At 40.4% G+C, this 22,946-nt stretch overlaps 1 protein-coding gene across 2 annotated transcripts; it reads right to left on the bottom strand.

The window, feature by feature from the left end:
* Positions 1 to 531: 531 nt before the first annotated feature.
* Positions 532 to 19,734, bottom strand: LOC109742512 (rRNA biogenesis protein RRP5). Of its 2 annotated transcripts, none has more exons than XM_020301607.3 (40): positions 19,383 to 19,734; positions 19,086 to 19,291; positions 17,885 to 18,025; positions 17,545 to 17,721; positions 16,377 to 16,473; positions 15,440 to 15,552; positions 15,229 to 15,351; positions 15,061 to 15,132; positions 14,038 to 14,130; positions 13,772 to 13,882; positions 13,515 to 13,637; positions 12,574 to 12,762; positions 12,371 to 12,445; positions 12,005 to 12,141; positions 11,568 to 11,702; positions 9,633 to 9,772; positions 9,402 to 9,467; positions 8,957 to 9,063; positions 8,801 to 8,881; positions 8,609 to 8,683; positions 8,423 to 8,524; positions 7,728 to 7,893; positions 7,521 to 7,648; positions 7,031 to 7,114; positions 6,841 to 6,941; positions 5,527 to 5,680; positions 5,364 to 5,438; positions 5,131 to 5,281; positions 4,424 to 5,009; positions 4,052 to 4,112; positions 3,603 to 3,748; positions 3,343 to 3,526; positions 3,170 to 3,268; positions 2,762 to 3,093; positions 2,516 to 2,692; positions 2,203 to 2,299; positions 1,967 to 2,122; positions 1,612 to 1,848; positions 1,445 to 1,528; positions 532 to 1,123 (listed from the first exon to the last, which is right to left on the bottom strand). In XM_020301607.3, exons 1-40 carry the CDS (start codon positions 19,588 to 19,590, stop codon positions 1,016 to 1,018), a joined length of 5,697 nt encoding a protein of 1,898 aa, XP_020157196.1. In that variant the 5' UTR covers positions 19,591 to 19,734; the 3' UTR covers positions 532 to 1,015. The 2 variants fall into 2 exon arrangements, with proteins under 2 accessions (XP_020157196.1, XP_020157197.1); XM_020301608.4 differs by having other exon boundaries at positions 4,424 to 5,006; positions 19,383 to 19,732.
* Positions 19,735 to 22,946: the final 3,212 nt, after the last annotated feature.

Raw genomic sequence — 22,946 nt, 5'->3', positions numbered from 1 at the left:
CTTATTCCTTGCACTAGCTAATTGCTTGGGTTATCTTATTGCATTTGTGACTCAAAAATTGTGTGAATGAATTTTAATTCTTGTTAGACTATTTGTTTGATTGGCTGCATAACTCTAGTATTAAAAGGGAGCCCCTGGTTGTTTAGTAGTTCGTTTTGCGTGCACCAAAAATTTACCCAGTTGCCTTTTGCCCAGTCTCTTTTTGCCCAACGCCTCATCATGCAATTAATTAGTCATACAGTTAATTATGCATATTAACTAACCATGCATTAATTTATACTCCCTCCGTTCCTAAATATTTGTCTTTCTAGAGATTTCAACAAATGACTACATACGGAGCAAAATGAGTGAATCTACAATCTAAAATATATCTATATACATCCGTGTGTGATAGTCCATTTGAAATCTTTAAAAAGACAAATATTTAGAAACGGAGTGATAGAAGGTATCTTCAAGCGTGGGCCCAGCTTGTTCAGCCGCCTAAGCCCGAGCCCAGCCAAGCCTCGTATTTCTGTCGTAAAAAGCCCGAAAGAATGAAACCGAAGTAGCATTGACACTTTGAACGTCAACAATGCCCAAGCACTACACATTTGTAGCCAAGGAACTTCTCAGTCTGCACTCACAATCTCTAACGATGAGTGTTTACAAATTGAAAACAAAACCTAAACAACTCGAATAGTGAGCGAGGTGTTTGCCACAAAATCGAATGATCTATCTTTCCTATTAATAGCAATACATATATCACAAGTGTAACAACACCAAAATTGGCGGACTGCACGTCTGCGTAAAAGCTGCAGCCCTGACTGGTACATTCTCTGCCACAATCACATCGCACAAATAAGAAAGAACGCAGACCTCTGATTAGCAGCATTTCAAGAAGTTGAATGACCCCCCGCCTGCTGATCACCTGACAAGATCACATGAATAGTTTACCCCAGCAAGCAGACGCCTCCTGCGCGTTGCAGGAGCAGGAGCAGGAGCAGTGCCTCCTGCATGTGTAGCAAGGTTTTGCACATCAGGCTCTACAAATCTCAACGAACTCCATTGCCTTCTGCTTCACATGCTTGATTCTTTCTTCATCGCCCTGAGCCTTCTCATATCGCAGGTATTTCTTGAACAAGAACTGCAAATGGCAAGCATCGTATGAAAAAACTTAAATCAATACATGGAACGGTAATAAAGCAAATGATGGCATGAAATTCTGAATGGCAGATATCAGGTAGGGCAAGGTCCTCAGTCAAACTTATAATGCATTTCCAGACAATAACACATAAATTAATGAATGGCAGATATCAGGTAGGGCAAGGTCCTCAGTCAAAAACTTATAATCCCACGGGGAAAGAGAGTAGATACTAGCAAGAGATATACAGGGAAGGACAGATAACAGTGGAAGAGAGAGATGGCTTTTGAGTTTTGAGTAGAATACACAAAGAATGAGCCAAACCTTCATCTTTCTTGGAGGAAGACTAAGGCATGTCACCCTATCAAATAATGCCCGTATAATTTCCGTGTCACCAAGTCGAATTTCCTACAAAAGACCATGCTTGTCAATGACTGATTAAGTTGACAGAATAAACTGATACAGGTGACGGTTTGCTAATGCAATATTACCTGGTCTAGGTAAACACTCCAAATATCTGTTCTTTTCGGATACTCCCTTAGGATCAGCTCAAATCTGGATCTCCCTTCCTCAGCCACCCCACACTTGAACTCCAGGATAGCAGTCTGCGTGAGAAACTTTATACGCTTGTTTTGCGGCAGACTAAGAAGCGCACGGTTTACGACAGATTTGATGTATTCAACATCCTTGCCTTGAGTGAGAGAGAACTGAATGCGGCGCAACCAGATCTACAATTGCATAATGCAAGTCATAAAGTTGCTCCATATACAAAAAAAAACTAACCTTGCACGAAGTTTGGAAGTCATAAATATGCTCCAAATACAAAAAACAAAGTGATAAACTAACCTTGCACGAAGTTTTGAATCTTTTGGTCATTCTATCGAAAAGTTCATCTGCCAGTTCATTCTGTTTAGTCCTCTCGTACATTCCAAGAAGAGCCAAGTGCACCTTTTTGGGATCACAATACTGCAGGGCTCTTTGGAATATCTTCTTGACAGCATCCTTGCATATACCAACAGCAGATCAGTATCATCAACTGGAGCAGCAGAAAGAAACATAACGTAGCGTCATTTTCAACTTACCTCCCGTGGACTCCCGTACTCATTTTCAAGGTTGAAGTATGCTACCCATACATTGAGTTTCTCCTCCTCCTCTCTAATGTTTATTGTTCTCAAAGCCCTAACAACCATGAGGGACACTTGCATTAAGATGACAATCCATGCAACAGGTTCGAAGTAAACAAATATTCGGCAAAGAAAACATAGATATCTTTGCATAATAGACTAATAAGAATGGGAATTTTCATGGATTTTTTTTTCAGAACAGTAAATTCCTATTGTCAAAAATTAGTCAGAACAGAATTTCAAAACAATTATCCTTATACTGCAATCGTACCTTTCAGCTACTGAACGTGCTTTCTCGACATCCGCAAGGTCTAACAAAAATGCCATATACTTTATCCAGACGAAGCTACTATTTGGAGAGGTCCTCACCAACTTTTCGAATTCATCTGGAGTCTGTGGTATATCTTTCTGTAAAGCCCTTTCCTCCAAGGCACTGATTTCTATTTCCCTGGGGAAAAAATGGTGTAAGAGTCTGCGATGCCACTGTTAAAGGTACAAGAATGAAATGTGTGAAAACCTTTGTTTTCTCGCCTTCTCCTTTAACCGTCTATCGCTCTTTTTTACATTTGGTTCACTTCCATTAGCAATTTCATGAGCTTTCTGATCACCCTCTTGGTCAGAACCTTCGTATTCGTCCAAGGCGACCTGAAGTGGGGGAACAGAAGCCCTGGGTTCAGGTCCAGGAAGAACTAAAGTGCTGTTAAAACCTCCAGACATCTGAGGGGCACGGCTGATGTCCATGGGAACCCTTCCACCATCATTCTCGTTGCCATTTTCATCATCAGTCAGATCAGAGTCAAAGTAAGATTCCTTAAGGCCAAGGGATACTCGGTGTCGATCCTCGTCAATCTGTATGAAGAAAATGAAAATGAAATTTAGCACACATGCAGTACAAAAGACCAGTCTAACCATAGATAAAACTTGCCTTCAAAATTTTAGCTTTAACCATATCGCCAGCTTTGTAGCAAGCGTTGATATCAAGAACTGGTTCATCAGAAAGTTCTGATACATGACACAAGCCCACCTACAAAACAACGATCTACATTAACATACCGATTACTGATAAACACTTGCAGATTCAAAAGGACAATAGCATACCAGTTCACTGCTCTTGATTGTCACAAATAATCCATAGGATTCAACCCGTTTAACTTGACCATCAACGATGTCCCCAACATGCAGGTCACTGTAGCTAACATCATCCAACTTCTGTGATTTGCTACCAGTGCTCTTCCTAAGTGATACCTCAACTTTCCCTGATAGTGGTTCCGCAGACAATACCCTGCGGGATTTTTCCATTAGATCGGGAAGAGATATTTTTGTAGTTATATGTGCATTTGTCAATGGCGAGATCTAACCTTCCCTGTACAAGCATTCCAACTGAGAAATCCTTCTGAGGATTTTCGACATACTCATCTGACAGATTTGACAAAATAATCCTAGCCTCAACCATTCGAGAAAGCATGATGAAACACCCTTTGGGATTCACATTCTTCACATAACCCTACAATGTTTAGAAGAAAATCACGTAAATTCACCATAGTCGCAACTTAAATATCCAGAAAAGGGGAAAGTAAAAAAAACTAATTTCCTTTTTTTACACACCATCAGCAACAATTTCTGCTCATTTACATGCCCAGTGGCTCACAGCCCAACAAATTGAGGCTAAGAGCATGCAGTGTAATTTTTTAAACACTTCAAAGTCTAAAACCAAAAGAAATTTAAGGCATTTGTGCTCGGTTGTAACAGCTTCAAGAGAACTTCCTCCAAGTTTCATATTACTAAGTTGTATGAAGATAGAAAATACCTTAACCTCTGTACCAGGGCACAGATCGTTGATCTTCTCAAACCGGGGAGCGCAAGTTGTCCTACAAAACAAAGATGTCACAGAATGACAGACATAATATTTTTCTGGACAACTAAAAAATTGTGTACAAAATTCACCTCTAACAGGCCTATTTATGTGGGTGACTGTCTTGGTATTTTGTTTGAGAAGACGATCACGGCACAATACCCCACATCCAAAAAAGCAGTTGCCACTAGCTAGTGTTAACTTATATCTAAGGTCTGTTTAAATTATAGAGTACCCATATGACTTTTGACAAAAAGAAGCATATTTAACGCTACTAAATATTGCTGTATTTATTATGAACAATACTTTGGAAGCGACAAGACTTACGAATCATCAAGTTTTCTTGAGCGAAGTGATAGGTCAACTCGGACAGATCCTTCAGCTTGGCGGCTTACAGCCAGGACCTTGCACTTTACAAATTGACCTTCATGGATCCCAGATAGGGGTTCAGGTACCCACAAATCAACAATTTCAGTATAATGAACTCTTCCATGAAGATGAGGTCCAATCTGGATGACAAGCCCACCAACACCAGGTAGAATCCTTTGGATGCGTCCACCAATGACATCTCCTTCCTTCGTGTGTTCAGCAATAGAAGATACTGTTTTTTGTGTGTCATCTATATTCTCGAGCATGCATTGGTTATCAAACGCTTTCAGCCTCAACAACCTTTTCTCTCTGTTCACCCCAATAATGCGTCCTTTCACTGCTTGACCGACACTATAACGCTGTTGGAACTCTTTTAGTTCGCTCGGCTCAACTGAACTATCAAGAATAAATAAATGTGCCATAACCTTTCTGGATACAGTTAACCAGACCCATTCCGCATCCACCTTGACGACATAAGCACGTATGATGTCATTAATTGAGTGATTCAATTCAGCTTCAGATGCAGTTGATTCTTCCAAGTCTGCTGTTAAATTGTTCCAGAAAAAGAAAGGCCAGCATCAGGAAACCAAGTCATCGCAAGTCACAAGAAGCACCAAGGGTATATAGTTGGTTAGGCTAAACAGAGAGATTTTGGTACAGCCTACCTTTAAGCAAGGATGGCTTAATAGATAGTTCCCATTTCAAATTTCTGCCAGTTTTTGCTGAATGTTCAGCTTGTGCAACAATTCTTGCATGGACCTTTTGCCCGATTTTGAGTTTACTAAAGGGATGCTCGCTGCAATCTTCTTCAAGGACCTGAGAGAAACATATACCAATTACTGATCCATAATTACTTATGAAAATCACTATAAATAAACTAATAAAGTCTAGTATATACCTCAGTAATATGAATCCTTCCATGAAGATTGACACCAAATTTCAAAATAACCTCAAGCGGCTTGATATCAATAATCTGCAACCAAACATGATTAATATTTATACGCAAACTATAAATAGAGAGTAAACGACTGATCATACGATTGCTATGAAAATAGTTGCACCTCTGCTTCAACAAGTGACCCAACTTTGTAGTCTGATTTCTTCTTAGCCCTTTTAGAACTAGAGATATTAGAATCCTGGGCTGATCCTTTCGGGAGAAGGATAAGTCTTCCAGAAGGGTCAGAACTTGGGATACTTCCAACGACAACGGTAATGCTTCAATAAAACCAAACACAAAATAAGAGAACAGCACTTCGAACTGTAACTGCATTTGTACTAAGAAAAGAAGGTAAGGGTTGTTAAATTTTAACACCAAAGTGATATAGGCTCGATAGTCTGCCGACCTTGAAAATCGCAAATGGTACATCTGCTAGTCATTTGCATGTGTTCGGTGCAATATAAAATGTTGCTTTATACTAACCCTTTCATGATAATACACTAAACTTGTATTGTTCAGCAGCAAACATGGCAGATGCTCCTATATTATGAGATGATACGGCTCGACACATTTTCTACCATGAATAAAGTGAACTTGCAACAACAGAAAATGTAACGCTTCACCGCACGAGACATTATCAAACCATATCAGAGAGTCCAGACTGCAAAGCATATATAGGACTAGACTAATAATCATTCGACTGAGTTTCCATTTTAAAGGGACAATGTGAGATCAACAATGATGGTAACAATGCAGATACAATATCCACAAACATTATAAATTCAAGGAAAAGGTGGGCATGTGAAGTGCATCAACATTTCTACCAGGCAAGTGCGTACGTGCAAAAGAAGCTTGGACTCAACAAGCTGCTTGAGCAATACAATACTTGAGCTAGAAGACTTCATTGAGAAAGCTTAAGGTCAATTATGGTTGAATATATATACATATTTAGTATGTAATGCAGAAAATCAAGTCTAATTCAAGTGAGGTGCGAACTTGTCTTGAGCGCAATAATCAATGTTGGGTTGCATACTTGCATTGTCAACCCACTGACAAGTTCAGTCAAGCTAAGCTAGAGCTTATTCAATCTATAATAATGTCAGGTTCAAGACGGCCTCAGCTAGATTGACTCACGTTTGACTCATTTAAGCTCCTAGATGCCTTGCATGTCCTGGCGACAGGACAGTTTACTAACACAGTATGTTCAGAGTAATATGTATCTATGAACCAAAAACCAGAGACAAATTATAACATGTACAATCATAACCAAAAGGGCAAAATAAAGTATTGCCAGTTGTATCTGAAAAAGCCTGATCTGCAGTAGGCATACTGTAGAAATTATTAGAATTCTAAAAATGAACCCTTCAACTTCTGCTCCCCGACCATTCAAACAAGTAACTAATCAAAGCAATACACTGAAGTAAGTTCACGTGATTACCACTGCCCATTATCATAGTGATGTTGAGGAAGCAATTGTGAGTTGTAATCCATCAACGGTGCAAAGCCTATTGCATGATTATACTCAGGGACAGAAAGAACCTGGATAGAACAAAATGATGAGAAAAGAACAGCAGTCAACCTTTAAGGAAGTAATAAGAATAAACTAGTCAGATGAGTAATTTGCACACCACATAGCTGTCTTTGACTATCTCCACAACTGCATTGACTTCTTCCCGAAGCTCCAAGTCCAAAACCGCAGCTCTGTGACGTTTCTGAAGTGCAACAAACAAACCGGTCCAATATAACTAAAGTTAGTGTCAAAGCAATTGAAATTGGTACCATTAGAAGACTTGTAAATAGGGGGAGTAGCCATGCAGATGTTTTATTTGGTGAACTAAAAACAAACAACATGCAAACAGAGATTTTCAGACACAAATGTTGACAGTATTTTTTTCAAGTTATGAAGCTACACTGCTAAATATTTAGCCCATTGTGAGCAGTTTCAAGCAATGCTGTAGATAGGAAGGGCACAATCGCAAGAAGTACTTCAGTAGAAGTAAACTACTAAGCTACCCACAAACAACTACTAGTACCAAGTGACCAAAAGATAATGGAAGAGACAATCCTTAACCGGATAGACACATATATTGCTGACAGAAGGGCATCTACAACTATTACCTTCTTTTTCCCATCCTTGCTGACACTGCCAACTAGTTCAGGTTTAAGCGATAAATTTACAACTCCATCAGATAAATCCACAACAAGACCCTTCACAGAAGAACCCACTTTTACAGTACTGCCACCAACTGCAGAAAAGGAAAAGTTTTGAATGATCGTAATCAGTAATAGTTAATATGCCATATAAGGAGAAAATGAGTTACTTACGCTGATGATGTTCAATTAGACCAACAACATCCGGATGGTCTTTGAAGTTAAGGATAACACCATATTCTTCTATTGCTCCCACCTCACCCTTAACCAAGCTACCAATGCCAAAATATTTCACCCAATCATGAGAAGTACTAGGACCTGAATACTTCAATGCGGCAATCTGGACAAACAACAAGGTAACACCAATTGTCAGTGCACATGTTAAAGCACATTGTAGAACAAGGGTTCACTTAATTGTCAGTGTACTTGAACCATTTGTCTGCTTTTGGATAAGTCCTACCCCACAACCACCACCACACACACACAGCCCATTAACTTAGCGAAACAGGCCTCCACAAGCAAATAATAGTTGCACTTGTAAGTTCGACCCAAACCTCACCAGTCTCTGCTTTCACCAAAATCTATTATTATTGACCCCAGCCCAAATTACCACATTACTAGCAGCTACTCCCTCCATTCACAAATATAAGATGTTCTAACCTTTTTCTGAATCGGATATACATATAGACACAAATATAAGATGTTCACTCATTTCAGTCTCTATGTAGTCTATATTGAAATATCCGAAACATCTTATATTTGTGAACGGATGGTTCTAGATAAGACTTTCCTTCAGCCGTTTAATCTTTTTTTCATCAAGGTTAAGCCATTTAACTTTGAGTAAGACACAAATAGATTTATATTATGACCTTCTGATCGAGAAGAAAATATCCTTGAATAAATGAACAATCAGGTGAAGAGCACATGGACTGTTGGAGTGAAAGCTTTACTCGAGCAGATTCTGCATTCACCTATAACAAATAATGAACCATTCAGTAAAGCAAACAACATAGTATCCAAACACGAAAGTATCAACAACACTATGTTATACGTACATTGAGGACATGACTACGAACTGATTGGCCAACACAGAATACATCAGAAAGCTTTTCTATCGGCCTGTCAACCGCCTTCAGGAAACACAAGGTTAGGCTTTTTTCAGAAACAGAGAGAACGACGAAGCCAAAACTTGCAAGATAAGAGGCTGTTCCAAGATAAAGAGAGCAGCAGGGCTAATACATGCTTACTTTATCCTTGGGAGAGAAACCAGTTAGATGTCCAAGAAAGCGAACAAAACAACCAGCTTCGATGATGTTGCAAATGTAACCCTAAGGTAAAAAGAAATGTCAACTGACTTGCTCGTTAATTATAATGTAACTGAAACAAAATGAAGAACTATATACATGAACTACAGCTCCTGCTTGCATCTGTGATATCTCTGATGGAATGTCATTTGCAGTGTTGATAAGTGAGTGTTTAGCGGAAAGAACTAAATTTTGGCCTTCAGTATCTGAAACAGCATAATACGAAAGGCAATACTTAGTCAAGTAAAGTAAGATCCACGTGTAAAACAACCAAAAGTGCATCAGGAAGGATATGTAAATAAAAAGTTTATGTGAGAAAATTCCTATATACAGACTGAGTTATGCTACAGCTCAAAGTTCTTTGTCGTATAAAAGTACAAATATTACTAGCATTGTTTATGTGCTCGCCATAGGTCGCCTTACCGCCCTATAAACAATGATTACTAGTACATTGTACTCAGAAACTGAACAGCGGGTGGAAAATTGTCAATTAGTTCATACAAATCGTGGAATAACAAAAGAGCCAGAACTTCAATGACTTTACCAAGAACTAAAAGCTGGTTGAACTCATGGCCAGGCTTCAACAAATTCTTCAACTGAGCAGCTTGGCCTAATTAAGAAGAAAAGGTGTAAATGGGTGAACAGAACAAAGATGTACAGATGAGCCGGGGAAAAGGATTGTGGATGTGCAAGCTGTCTTCGTGTCTGTGTCTGTGCGTGTGGGGAGTCCAGACCGAATGAACCAAATATTCGAAAATCACAGGCAAGGATATACCATGATGATCTGCCAACTGTTCATTAAGTATAGATCCCTTGGAGAAGCCATTGACACTGACCACAACAGTTGCAGGAGTAAGTCGCTCCACAACACCAGAGACAATTGTACCCACCTTTGCAGTATCAGCTTGAATGACCCTGCATGAGAAAGTAAAATTTTAGTTGTCAAGCTACACAACACAAAAGGAAAATTGCGTGCCAAGAACACAGGCGCAAGTCTACGAACCAAGCAGGGATCTGCTCAGGACCTTTCCTGGTTAAAATTCGGTTCCTAGGTGTCAGCAGAAGCCAACAAGAAACTGAAAGTATTGGCAATGACCATAGAAGGAAAAGGAGAGATCTAGTACCGTAGCACAGCGTTTAAGAATGCAACTGCCCTTTACCACACAAAAAAAAACATGTATGCAAAAGCTTCAGCAATAACCTTGTGTGCTAAATATAATATTATGGGTTCAAAAACACCAATGTATGTAGAGGTATCTGATAGTACAGTTCGTACAACTGCTAGCAGTGTAAAAGCATCTGGCCATTTCTTCTGTGCCAGATCTTTCTTTTGTGCAATGAGTGAAAGTGTGATCAATGGTGCGAGAGTTGGAATATGGGATATTGTGACACGGGCTGAACACCTACGATTTTTTTTTTAGTGAATCAAACTTGCTCTCACAAAAAGTGTGGACTCAGGATTTGGCGAGGCTGGCTCACCCACGCATACTCAGTTCACTCCAGTTGATGCATGGTGGGATGGCATGTGGCTGCTGCACCAAAACCTGGCACTGTAAAGGGAGAGGACAACTCATCTACACCTGTGGAACGTGTCGAAGGAGCGGAATCAACATATCTTCATCAGCAATAGACAAAGCTAAGGTGGCCTCTCTTGCTTTCGAGATATACGTTCACATGTGGACTAACGTTGTATTGGATGTGCTAAAAATAAGCCTGCGCAACTGTTATTACAGATTCTAATCTCATCTTAATGAGTAAAGTGTTACTGCCAGTTTCAAACGTACTTCAAATCCAATAAAAGTTGTTTGTTACTCCCTCCATCCAGAAACGTTGGTATTATGGTACTCCCTCCATTTAAAGTGTTGTTAAGACAAGGTTTTGACCAACAATTACTCTATTAACACAGTTTATGTGATACATCATCACATTCATGAGTACTTTTGAGCACTGTTCAAGAATTCATCCGATTAATCAGTTAATGGACCAGTTAATCGCTACTTGTAGGGTGGCCGAATCGAATAACACATTCATTGCGTTAACTTGTGAGGCCAATTAATTGGCCTATCAGACCGATTAATCGGTTGTTAGGCCGATTAATCGTTGCTGACCCATTAACTTGTGGGCAAACAAAGCCCAAAATTTTGCCCCGTAATCCCTCCCATCCCCCTCTTGCTCCTCAATAGCTATGGTTCGACCAAACAGTAGCATATTTCGGTATATTACATAGCTGAGAACATGAGAGTATGGTATGATACATAAAAAACTAGATATATGTTGGCAAGTTCCTATTTAATCTGCCGATTAATGGTGGACCGATTAATCCAGTTAATAGGCCGATTCACCAATTCATCGTTACTCCCAAGTTGACCGAGCAGCTACCAGTTACTGATTTCCTGAACAATGCTTTTGAGCATGAATCTAATGACATCAATTATACGTAACATTAATTGCATTGTTACTTTGTTAGCCAACTCCTTATCAGAACAAAATAAAGACCTAACATCGATCTCTTCAAAAAAGGACTATTTAAAAAAAACTTTCAAAAAGAATAGAAAGATGACAGAAAATATAATCACATAATGACCTTTAAAATATTTAAGAACGTACAAGGATAAAAACGACGGCCCAGTTACCCGTAACCATGTAAACCAAAAACTGATATGAGCAAGAGAGCAGAAAAAACAATAAAAGAACAAGAGAGAACACTCACCTATTAGAAGACATTGTAAAACTAACATATAGTTTCCTTGAAGTGGGGACCACGCTTACAATTCTACATTTGACAACTTGTCCAACATGATAAACACTTTCAGCTTCAATGCCTGGCTCTAGTCCAAGTTCAGATCTAGTACAGATAAGGAAATATGTCAGAGGCATATATTCAATAAAAACATTGTCGCTATCAAGAACAGTATAAGACAAATCACACTCATGGCTATATGCATCAATCGATGCAGTGGCCGGTGGTACTCCTTTCAGAGAGAAAATCACAGTCAAATCCGATTTTCAATTCATTAAACTCAACAGACAGAGACTTCAAAGACAAAAGGAGCATGTTTTAACCATTAAGATCATCACATGAGTGTGGGAAAAATATGCAGGTTAAGAACATATAGCTGATGAACTTCATAAGAATGAGAGGTCAACCTGCTAACAAACCCCTGAACTCCATTGTAAAATCTCACGAAGCACCCATGCTTTTCTATTTTAGTAATCCATCCATGAGTCACTAAACCAATCTTGGCATCAGCATACGAGGCCAACACTTCAAGTTTTGATTTGACCTGAAGGAAATCCAGAATTTTATTATGCAGCTCCCAGAGGCAAGGAAAGCAATCTGAAGAACAATATTCCATCATGCTCTATATAATATACTCCCTCCGTCCCAAAATAAGTGAATAAGTGTCGCTGATTTAGTACAATTTGTACTAAATCAGCGACACTTATTTTGGGACGGAGGGAGTACAATTTGCAGTATACTAAACATCATGGGTGAGAGTGCAGTTAAGGTACCAGAGACTTCTTGTATGTCACTGTTATTCTCTTGGATTTGCAACCCAAAACACGAAAAAGTAGTTCAGCTCCAGCCTACACAAAATTAACAAAAAAAAGAGGAAGTGCCAATGGTGGACATGTTATGCATCTTAATCATATATACCAGTCTTATGGTATATGCAATGGAAATTAAGAGAGGAAGAAAAAGAACAGAATGGCACCTTAAATTTCTTCGGTGGCTTTACAATGTTATCTAACTCAGACATGTGAGGAAGTGGACAAAGTGCTTTCACACCACTTGAAAACTGCACAATTGCACCAAAAGGCTCAACAGTAACAACCTTAGCTCTCACTACCATTCCTGGTTTGACATCAGCATGAGTGAAAACAGAACCTTCAAAAGCACTGTCCTGGAAAAGGATACGATATGGAGATCCTCAGAAACAACCTCTTTTGCTAGTTTAAGAAAAGGAGGTAAATCTGATTTACAGGACTGCCTGGCATGCTTTGATATTAATTAAGCACATGCAACAGCTGGAAGCAAAATGATTTTTCAGATGCATGTCAAAAATAAAGATGAACCAACTTAATACATTTCAAAACAATGGAGCTAGAATAGAAGAAGCCACATGCTTTAATGACAGACAATGAACATACCTTGCCATCATATTAATTATAAACCCAGTACTATCACAAACAATTTTATCATAACTAATAATTAAGAAGTAAAGAAGTGACTTGTAAACAGTGACCAGGAAAATTAAGCAGCACCACAGAAACTAACATAACAATTATCATCAGATGACCCCCTCCATGATACATTCAGTACCTCAGTTTTGAACACGTGCACTAACATATGGTATGGATCAGGTACCCATCTCATCTTTTATAACCATATGAACTCCACTGTACAGCTTAAACCGACCTTTGCAGAACATAATTGCTAGATAAATACATAATTGCTAAATAAAGAAGATGGTACAAGAGTTCAAGCATCGAATGAGCATATTGGGTATAAAAAAAGGTAGGATGTAACACGGGCCAGGGTGTATCAACTAAGAAGGAAAACTGAGCATCAAAATGGGTTAAGTACTTAAGTGTATGGATATTCAAAAGTAAACAAAGGCACAGAATAAAAATTTAAGTGGCCAGATGTGATTACTTTTAGTGTGCCTAGTGCAACTCCTTCAAGATGTCGCACTCCAAGTACACGGACACGTGTCAAGCTGCCTTCCCTAAACTTCTTCTCCACATTCTTCACATCCTTGTCTGATACATCGTGTATCTATGGATCACAAACATTAAGATGGATCTTAATGAATAAGGCCTTCAGTTATGGCAAGCAAATAGCAACATAAGATTGGCCCTTTTGAAAACAAGAATAGGCCAAGGCAATAACATATTTGAAATAACACATACACTAACAAATCCAGGTGATGGAGTTGGAGAAGGTATTTCAAGAAAAAGACCAGCTTTTTTATCCACCCTCAGCACCCGTGATTTGTCATATATTTCTCCAACTTTAACATTCTGCACAAGGAAAATCATCAATAAAAAATGAATAAGACTAGGACAGGAAAGCCCCTCTTCGAATATAGACTAGACTAAAGTCAACTATGCAGGCATAAATGAAAATATTCAAGAATGTACCAAAAGAATTGGTCAGGCAAAAGCAGTAAACTTACAATAGGGGGTACATTAAGACGAAGTAAGTGTTGGTTCAATGTAAGCCCAACTGCTCTTGTTGACGGATCAACAAACAAGATGCGGGCATTTACCTGCAAATTGTAGCACAAAGCGTAATGAGAAAATCACAAGTCCTACAGTCCAAGAGAATAACCAACAATATGTTTCAACAACAGGACCATCATTTGAAAACTGGACAAACAGAAACACAAAAGAGAGAAGAGGGATCATCATGCAGATCAAGTCATGTGCAACATGGTCACTTGTCATTCAATGATTAGACTCATTGTGATACGTGATAGTTGACTTTTGCCGTGTTACAGGGTCATTCGTTACTACCTCCGGACCGGTTTACAAGTCCCCCTGGACTTTTGAGCCTCACTATGACCACCAATTTAACCAACAAAATATAAGTCATATGCCACAAAAAGTAAATCACTGGAAACTTCTTCCGAATGTGAATCAAATGATATACTTTTTGTGGCATGTAAATTATATTTTGTTGGTTATAAATCGGTCAAAGTTAAGATCAAAATAAGTGGGGGCATGTAAACCGGTTTGGAGGGAGCATATTCTAACACATGAGACAGAATACAGGAACAGGACACATTCATGTAGTGTTCTTGTCTTACTAGAACCACGCAGACAGATGAGCAGCCTAAGAGGTAAAGGAGTGAGTAACCAAACAAAGTTTCTCGGATTATTGTTATTGTTATTATTGCTACCCCAAGCTTACAATCTGAGAAAACGTAAGTCTGATCTGAAATAAGTAAAATGTCAAGAAAAAGGAACATTTTTGGCAAGGAATCATAACCGACCACCCTACAATTTTGGGTACAATTGAAGTACCCAAAACCCTGCGCACAGATGATAAAAGGAGAATTCACAGTAAGCGTCAATGAATGTAAAATAGGTACAAACATTGTGCAGACTCATTATTAGGACCGATTAATGCAAATATTATAGACTCCATGGCCACAAGCCCATGACCATTATCAAATCTATAGGGAAGAATTACTGACCTTCTTATTCTTGCTGTAATCATCTTTCCAATTACCAGAAGGGAAGGAGCTCGACAAATTAAAAATATCAGCCTGATAAGGAAAATACGCTCAATGTAATTAAATAAGTAAAATCCAAACCATGGGAAAGTTAAAAAAGAAAATACTGAAGTGTTGAAAAAAAGTTACCGTTCCAGTGAAGTAAGTAAGAAATGATAGCATAACTCCATTTTCAAGGACTGAATGAACACGTGCACTCATCATCATGCCAGGAATTAGATGATCAATGGAAAGGCCTTTCAGATCTTTAATCTAGATAAAAACAGACTTATAAATTAGCAATAACTGACATGATACAGAATAAACTCAAAAGCCACTGACTAATAATTGATAAGCGTACAATGGATTTAGAGATCAAGTCTTCATCAGAACTCAAGTGAATAATAGAGCGAGCTTTATCAATCCCCTTCACGACACATTGTATGAGTTGCCCGCTCTCAATCTTCACAGTTTCTACAAAAGAATACCAGTTGATTAGCTCATAGGTACATCCCAAAACAAACATCATGATCAGCATTTTACAATGCTGGCGAAGGTCAAAGAGAACCGTTTGAAGAATACAGCAGACACATACTCCCTCCATTTCTAATTATAAGATGTTCTAGATATTGCAATATGGACTACATACGGATAAAAATGGGTTAACATACACACTAAAACGCGTCTAGATGCATACGAATCTCAGAAAATAGATAAAAGCTAAAACATCTTATATTTAGGAACGGAGGGAGTACATCAGTAACACTATCCCAAATAATGTTAAGTAGTAAGCCAGCAGACAGCCTAGCAAGCTTTGTCTTACTGTGCTACGTGCCTTGAGTTCAGTAATTTATTAGAAAAATACGCTTATAATCAAATATGCCAAATCAGGAGTCTAGGCACGAGCTAAGTTTACAAATTTCCTCCTATTTAACTATATTTTGTACACTATGCCTTGCACACAGTGTAGGTACTGCATATATTAATAGTTTAAAACAACAAAGGGATACGTCTGAGTTAATAAAAATGTACCTACAAGTACACCAAATAACAAAAAAAGGTGCAGCCTGACAGCGGTTTTTTTTTTCACAAAACGCAATTGCTAGAAATTGGACTATTGATATTATCAGCACTAAATAATTATATTGCCATAAGTCTGTAAACAAATATGTTGTTCTAGCAGCTATCTGAAGCTGCTATGTAGAACAATAACTGGCATGAAGTGCACACTTATCTAGGCATGTGTAATTTATTAACAATCAATAATTGTAACTGTGACCTTATTAAGCAATGTCTACCTTTGCCAGCTTTTGGCATAAATCCACTAAATGTGGATACTCCGAAATAAAGAATGTAACCATGGTCCTCGACGCTTTTCACTTGAGCAGTGAGCACCTGAGAAACATAATATAAAAGAGTTGGCTCAGATCTAACACATCAAAGTTTGTCAGAGGTATAAGAGAAGTGTAGGTAGATAAGGGACAGCCGATTGAGCAGACTATGGACACCGTACATGTTACTGAGTGTGCAATAGCACCTTAATAGAACTATCAACAAATGAACAAGAAGCCATTTCAGTGCGTACATAAAAGACCAACGATGAGCTGACTGTTGATCTGGGTGAGCAGAAATAATTTAATAATAATTACCAACCATAGTTCCATAAGTTTTTCTTTTTTATAAGCAGTTGCAAGGATGCTTTGTTTGCTGCCATTACAACAGCCCAGTTAGGGAGGCAACCTCATTCTTAAAAAATCAACCCTTTGTGCAAGTTGATTGCCAGTTTGCCACCACGTGCTGAGCCTGGATTTCTCACCCGTGGCTGACCAGTCAAAAGCTCATGCCCTGACTAAACTTTCAAGCAACAGTAGGGGCCAATATTGGCTATAAGCGAAACACCCCTTCATTTATACACAAAATTCCAATCTCGGCTATCAGCGAAACACCCCTTCATTTATACACAAAATTTATAAACAGGTCGACCACATTTACTTTACTGAAAAGATAGAAAGGATGATGGGTGGTGGGAGCGAAGGGTGACATTAAGTTGCCATTGTTTGACCAAAATGTTGACTACCTAAAGAAAATTAAACAAGAGCAGTGAGTTTTCCATGATAGCTTCAGTAGTTCTCATTGGATGTTCACATCTTCTTTCTATTTTGACTGTTGGGAGGGCTGGACGAGAACATGCTTGGATGCATGCTCTGGCATGTTTCGGTTCTGTTGGGGTGTAATTGTTTTATGCGTGTGAGTTTTTGCATGGGTACAAAGTTCTGAGCAATTACACATTATGCTAGAATTGTAAATCTGTAGTCAGAGACTACAGTTGTGGGCTATGACATTGTACGTATCAAGAACTAAGATGGGTAAGGATAAGGAAAATGTACACATTTCACTGTCCTAGCAGGAGTTAAGCTGGTATCATGCATATCTAGAACCAACAAGAGCCAAGGCAAATATAAATACCATTCCATCCTGGATAGCATCCAGAGAAAGACCCTTGTACATCCGGCTCAACCGCAATGATAACCAAACCCGCTTGTGTGCTTTTCCTTCTTTCTTATCATCATCAACTTGCAGAACCATACAAGGTACCAGCTGACCAACATGAACAACTTCAGCACATACACTGCCCTCATTATCCTGCAGTCAAACAGATTAACAGAATAACAAAAATCAACATCAACATCAATTGCATTTTCTGGATAGCAACTTCGAGAAGAGAACACAACTAAATTTTCATTATTACAGGCAAAATATAATTGCAGAAACCTTGGAAACAAGAAGATACAAAAAAAATCAATACCTTGCTATTTCCATGCAAAGCAATGTCCGAAACTTCCTCTGTGCGAACAAACCCTCTCATTCCGCCAGGTAGACTCACTATAATGTCTTTTTGGTTAACTTCGATTACAACACCCCAAAGCTTCATGCTTGGTGAAATATTCTGATAAAACAGAAAAAAGAAAGGTTGGTATGGCTGTTTCACCAAAACAGCAGCAATTAATCCAAGAGTCTCACCAACAGAAAAAACATCCCAAATCTAATCAGTAATTTCTGTTAATGTAGACAGATAAAAAAACATAGCTGACAATTAAAAGAGACATTGTGCTAATGAAAACTCTACCTGAGTTTTGCTCAATTCACTGATTCAAATTGGTCCTTGTAATTGCCTAATACAAGGGAAGCCACATCTAACCAAAGGCATTCGTTCAGGTTATTCTGATATTAAGAATTTCACAATTCACTTTTTCTAATCGTCTTACACTTGATATATTGTATTATGGGGAAGGTGAGTGAACTGATGCTACACCTCACGAGCACCCGTCAAGACTTCCTCTCATATGGGGAAGGTGAGTCAACTGATGCTACACCTCATGAGCACCCGCCAAGGAGCCAACTTAGGACTTGTACAATGCAAGGTGCTTAGGAAGATGCTTAGTGAAATAAACCGAGTTTTTCCTAAGCACCAGTGCTTATCTCTAAAGGAGAGGTGCATAAGTAAGTGTCTACCCTCTACAACGAAAACGGTGCTTGAAGAAAAACTGGTTTATTTTTCTAAGCACCTCTACTAAGCATCTTGCACTGTACAAGGTCTTATGCTGTCATAAATGTACCAAGTTAACATACCAGGTAAAAATCAACTTGATGGGGTTGAGGCACCTTTAACATTTTAAAATGCAAATGTTGTGTCACTGGAAACTACCACTTGTGTGACTTACTTTGGGAGCGCTCTGTGGCATGTTGTGTCAAATTCCTAAAGCTTGTGTTAGGCATATACCGCATGTGGGGTCAATGGCTCAAAGCTAAATTCGCAGTCTGGAGCTGATGATGCTTGATGAACAAAACTAGCAGCACAGGTTACACGACACACCATGAAATTGGCAAGGCTAGGACGCGATCATAAAAGGGCATTGCTGCATACAACCTACCAGCCACTGATTGGTACATAACACAAGGGCTGCAAAGCAAATCCTACAGAGGAACAGTTTCAGAGAGTTCAAAACCTTCAAGGTGATGCGATTGGCGAAGCGTGGGAGCTTCCCAGTGGTAGCCCCGCCGAAGAGGGTCCCGAGGTCATCATCGCCGTCGATTCCTGAAGAGACGTTGGCTTTCCTCTTCTTCTTCCCCCTCCTCTCCTCCTTCTCGAACTCCACCTCGGCCTCGGTGCGCGCCTCGGCCATCTCGTCCCTGCTCAGGAGGCTGCGCCCTCCTGCGTAACGGAACACAGAGACCCCACGTCAGCATATACGAAACCAAAACGCAAAGGACGGGGCCAGGCCGCACGCGCAGCCGCCGCTCACCTCTGGGGAAGTCACCGTCGTCGGCGGCGTTGAACAGAGCCGCCGGGTGCGGCGCCGGCTGCTGCTCCTGCTCCTGCTCCTCTGCGCCGCCCGCCTTCTCCCCTTCCTCCTTGCGGTGGTTTTTGAACTCCTTGCGGTTGGGGCCCAGCCCCGGCTTGCCCGGGCGGTCCGCGCCCTTCCCCTTCTTCCTGTCGCCGTGCGGCGCCATGGCGGCGAGCGCCCGGGGTGACGGGGGGAGGGGGTGGGCCAAGGGCTCGGGGGTTTGGAGCCGGCCGGGTGGAGGAGGCGACGGGCACTGGGGTTGGGAGCGGCGGCGCCGACGAATGGGGGAAGGGTTTTTAGGTTTTAGGTGAGGTTTTAGGGGAAGGGGGTACCGGAGAGGAGATGACGGACTCTCGTGCCCGCGGCGTTGCTTTCCCTGGGCCCGAAGGGCTTCGAATTTTGGGGGTCGGTCGGTGAGGGCAGCCCGACAAGCGGCTGAAGCTGGGCTTATTGGGCCGTCCAAGCATTTTCCGCGAAAGAATCCAATAAATAAAATTTATTACAACAATATACATAGACATTGATCATTGAATTTTTCAATTCTGCGAAGACATCGTCAAGGACAAAACAAGTGAGGAGGACATTTCCCCGTGTTGTTACGCATGATCAACTCCAACCAGTCACGTGAACCAACCTGTGATTGAATGGTTAGGAGGACAGTGATATCCCCAGGCCATCGGGGTTCAAATCCTGATGCTCACATTTTTCTGGATTTATTTCAGGATTTTCGGCGATGCGCGTTCAGTGGAGGAGACAAGCCATTGACTACGAGGCGCCTTTAGTGACTTCGTCAATCTCAAAATAATATGCCGGCTGAGTCTCTCGGATCATATTTATCTTAACTAATATGATGTGGCGTGCTTACATGTTGAGATAAATATGTTAGTGGGGATTATTCTCTTAGCAGTTGTTTGCATACCAAAAAGTAGATGTGAGATTATAGAAAAGCAGTTTTTAGAGGATTTTTAGAAAAAAACCATTTTAGTTAGATTTTTCATTAAAAAAGTAAGTCTATGGAATTCCATGTTTGGACGGGAAAATAAGAAAAAGTAGATACGCCATTTAATGACAAAGCGGCTTCTTCAAAATACCCTCTCTCCTTTTTGAGAGAGAGCTCAAAATACCCTCTAGTCGAACTGGATGTGTAGGATCCGGACCCGGGCATGAGGGTTGAGCCAATGCAACATGCTGCTGTCAAGAAAAAATTCAATGCAACATGCGCTCTCTCGTTGCTCCTTCCTCCATGTGCCCATGCCACAAGCCGGCCGGCACGTCCAAGCGCGCGAGCTCGCTCATCGCGGCAAGTTACAACGCCGCCTCTGCTCGTGCATGCAGATGACGTTGCGGCGCTCTTGATGCGTCTCTATGCCAGACGACAGTGAAAGTGCTAGTTATCGACTAGAGGGGGCTGAATAGGCAATTTTTATGAACGTCTTCAAAACATGGGAGTTTCGAAGAGAAAACAATAGAAATTAACCTATTGACATGCAGCGGAAGGTAGACTACACTAGGCAAGCCATAGTCAAGTATTCAATGAAGTGAAAGCACGAAGACAAATAGCAGCTAGGTAGTAATGATCAGGATGGAAGATAGTATGAAGCCAAACAACAATAGAAGTCACACAATGAAGTCAAACAGGTAGCTCAGGCAGGCAATGACTTCACGAAGACAAACTGTAAATAAAGAGAGGGAGAAGATAGAACCAGTCACTTGATGAGGACAAGGATTTGTTGGACCAGTTCCAGTTGTTGTGACAACTGTACATCTGGTTAGGGAGGCTGAGATTTAACTCAGAAGACCGTGTCTTCACCTTATTCCCCTTGAGCTAAGGACACCCAGTCCTCGCCCAAGCACTCTGGTAAGTCTTCAAGGTAGACTTCCAAACCTTCACGGACTTCGTTCACCGGCGATCCACAATGACTCTTGGATGCTCAGAACGCGACGCCTAACCGGCTGGAGGATTCACAATCCTCAAGTGTAACAAGTCTTCAGGTCACGTGGACAGAAAGACTTCAGTGATGCCTAACACTCTTTGGCTCTGGGTGTTTGGGCTTTGTCCTCGCAAGGATTTCTCTCTCTCAAAAGCTTCGGAGGTGGGTTGCTCTCAAACGACAAAAGCTGTGCACTAACTCTGAGCAGCCACCAATTTATGGTGTAGGGGGTGGGCTATTTATAGCCACTAGGCACCCCAGCCTGATTTGTCTGAAATGACACTAGGTCACTAAGGAACTGCCACGTGTTCCAACGGTCAGATTTCAAACACACGCGGCAGCTTGACTTGGGCTACAAGTAAGCCGACTCATCCAACTCTGGATAAGATTTGATTTCATTGTCTTCGCTCGAAGACATAGGTTTTGGTTGAGCATCACTTCAGTCACTCTGACTTTGTTCACTGGGACCCCACTTAACAGTACGGTGGTTCCTATGACTCAACAAAGAAGAAAAGGAAACAACGAAACAACTAAGTCTTCGCGCTCCATAGTCTTCACACGATGTCTTCTCTTGTCATAGTCTTCAATGTGAATATCTTCACATACCACCATTGTCTTCAATGTCTTCATACATTTTTAGGGGTCATCTTCGGAACACTCCGGTGTCCGAATATAGTCGTCCAATATATCAATCTTTATGTCTCGGCCATTTCGAGACTCCTCGTCATGTCCGTGATCACATCCGGGACTCCGAACAACCTTCGGTACATCAAAACATATAAACTCATAATATAACTGTCATCGTAACGTTAAGCGTGCGGACCCTACGGGTTCGAGAACTATGTAGACATGACCGAGACACCTCTCCGGTCAATAACCAATAGCGGAACCTGGATGCTCATATTGGTTCCCACATATTCTACGAAGATCTTTATCGGTCAAACTGCATAACAATATACGTTGTTCACTTTGTCATCGGTATGTTACTTGCCCGAGATTCGATCGTCGGTATCTCGATACCTAGTTCAATCTCGTTACCGGCAAGTCTCTTTACTCGTTCCGTAATACATCATCCCGCAACTAACTCATTAGTCACAATGCTTGCAAGGCTTATAGTGATGTGCATTACCGAGTGGGCCCAGAGATACCTCTCCGACAATCGGAGTGACAAATCCTAATCTCGAAATACGCCAACCCAACAAGTACCTTTGGAGACACCTGTAGAGCACCTTTATAATCACCCAGTTACGTTGTGACGTTTGGTAGCACACAAAGTGTTCCTCCGGTAAATGGGAGTTGCATAATCTCATAGTCATAGGAACATGTATAAGTCATGAAGAAAGCAATAGCAACATACTAAATGATCGAGTGCTAAGCTAACGGAATGGGTCAAGTCAATCACGTCATTCTCCTAATGAGGTGATCCCGTTAATCAAATGACAACTCATGTCTATGGCTAGGAAACATAACCATCTTTGATTAACGAGCTAGTCAAGTAGAGGCATACTAGTGACACTCTGTTTGTCTATGTATTCACACATGTATTATGTTTCCGGTTAATACAATTCTAGCATGAATAATAAATATTTAT

This window comes from Aegilops tauschii, chromosome 1 (assembly GCF_002575655.3).
Source record: "Aegilops tauschii subsp. strangulata cultivar AL8/78 chromosome 1, Aet v6.0, whole genome shotgun sequence".
NCBI lineage: Eukaryota > Viridiplantae > Streptophyta > Magnoliopsida > Poales > Poaceae > Aegilops > Aegilops tauschii.
The sequence above is the reverse complement of the archived record's forward strand: the minus strand, read 5'-3'. Positions and strand labels throughout refer to the sequence as shown.

Bases quoted from the DNA above. Each gene is read 5' to 3' on its own strand.
- LOC109742512 (XM_020301607.3), bottom strand. From the start codon at position 19,590: ATGGCGCCGCACGGCGACAGGAAGAAGGGGAAGGGCGCGGACCGCCCG. The intron at 15,133-15,228 runs GTAACTTTTTTT...TTTCCTTATCAG, and splicing joins TTACTTACTTCACTGGAACG to GCTGATATTTTTAATTTGTC. The intron at 4,113-4,423 runs GTAAGTCTTGTC...TTTGTTTTGTAG, and splicing joins TCAAGAAAACTTGATGATTC to GACAACTTGCGCTCCCCGGT.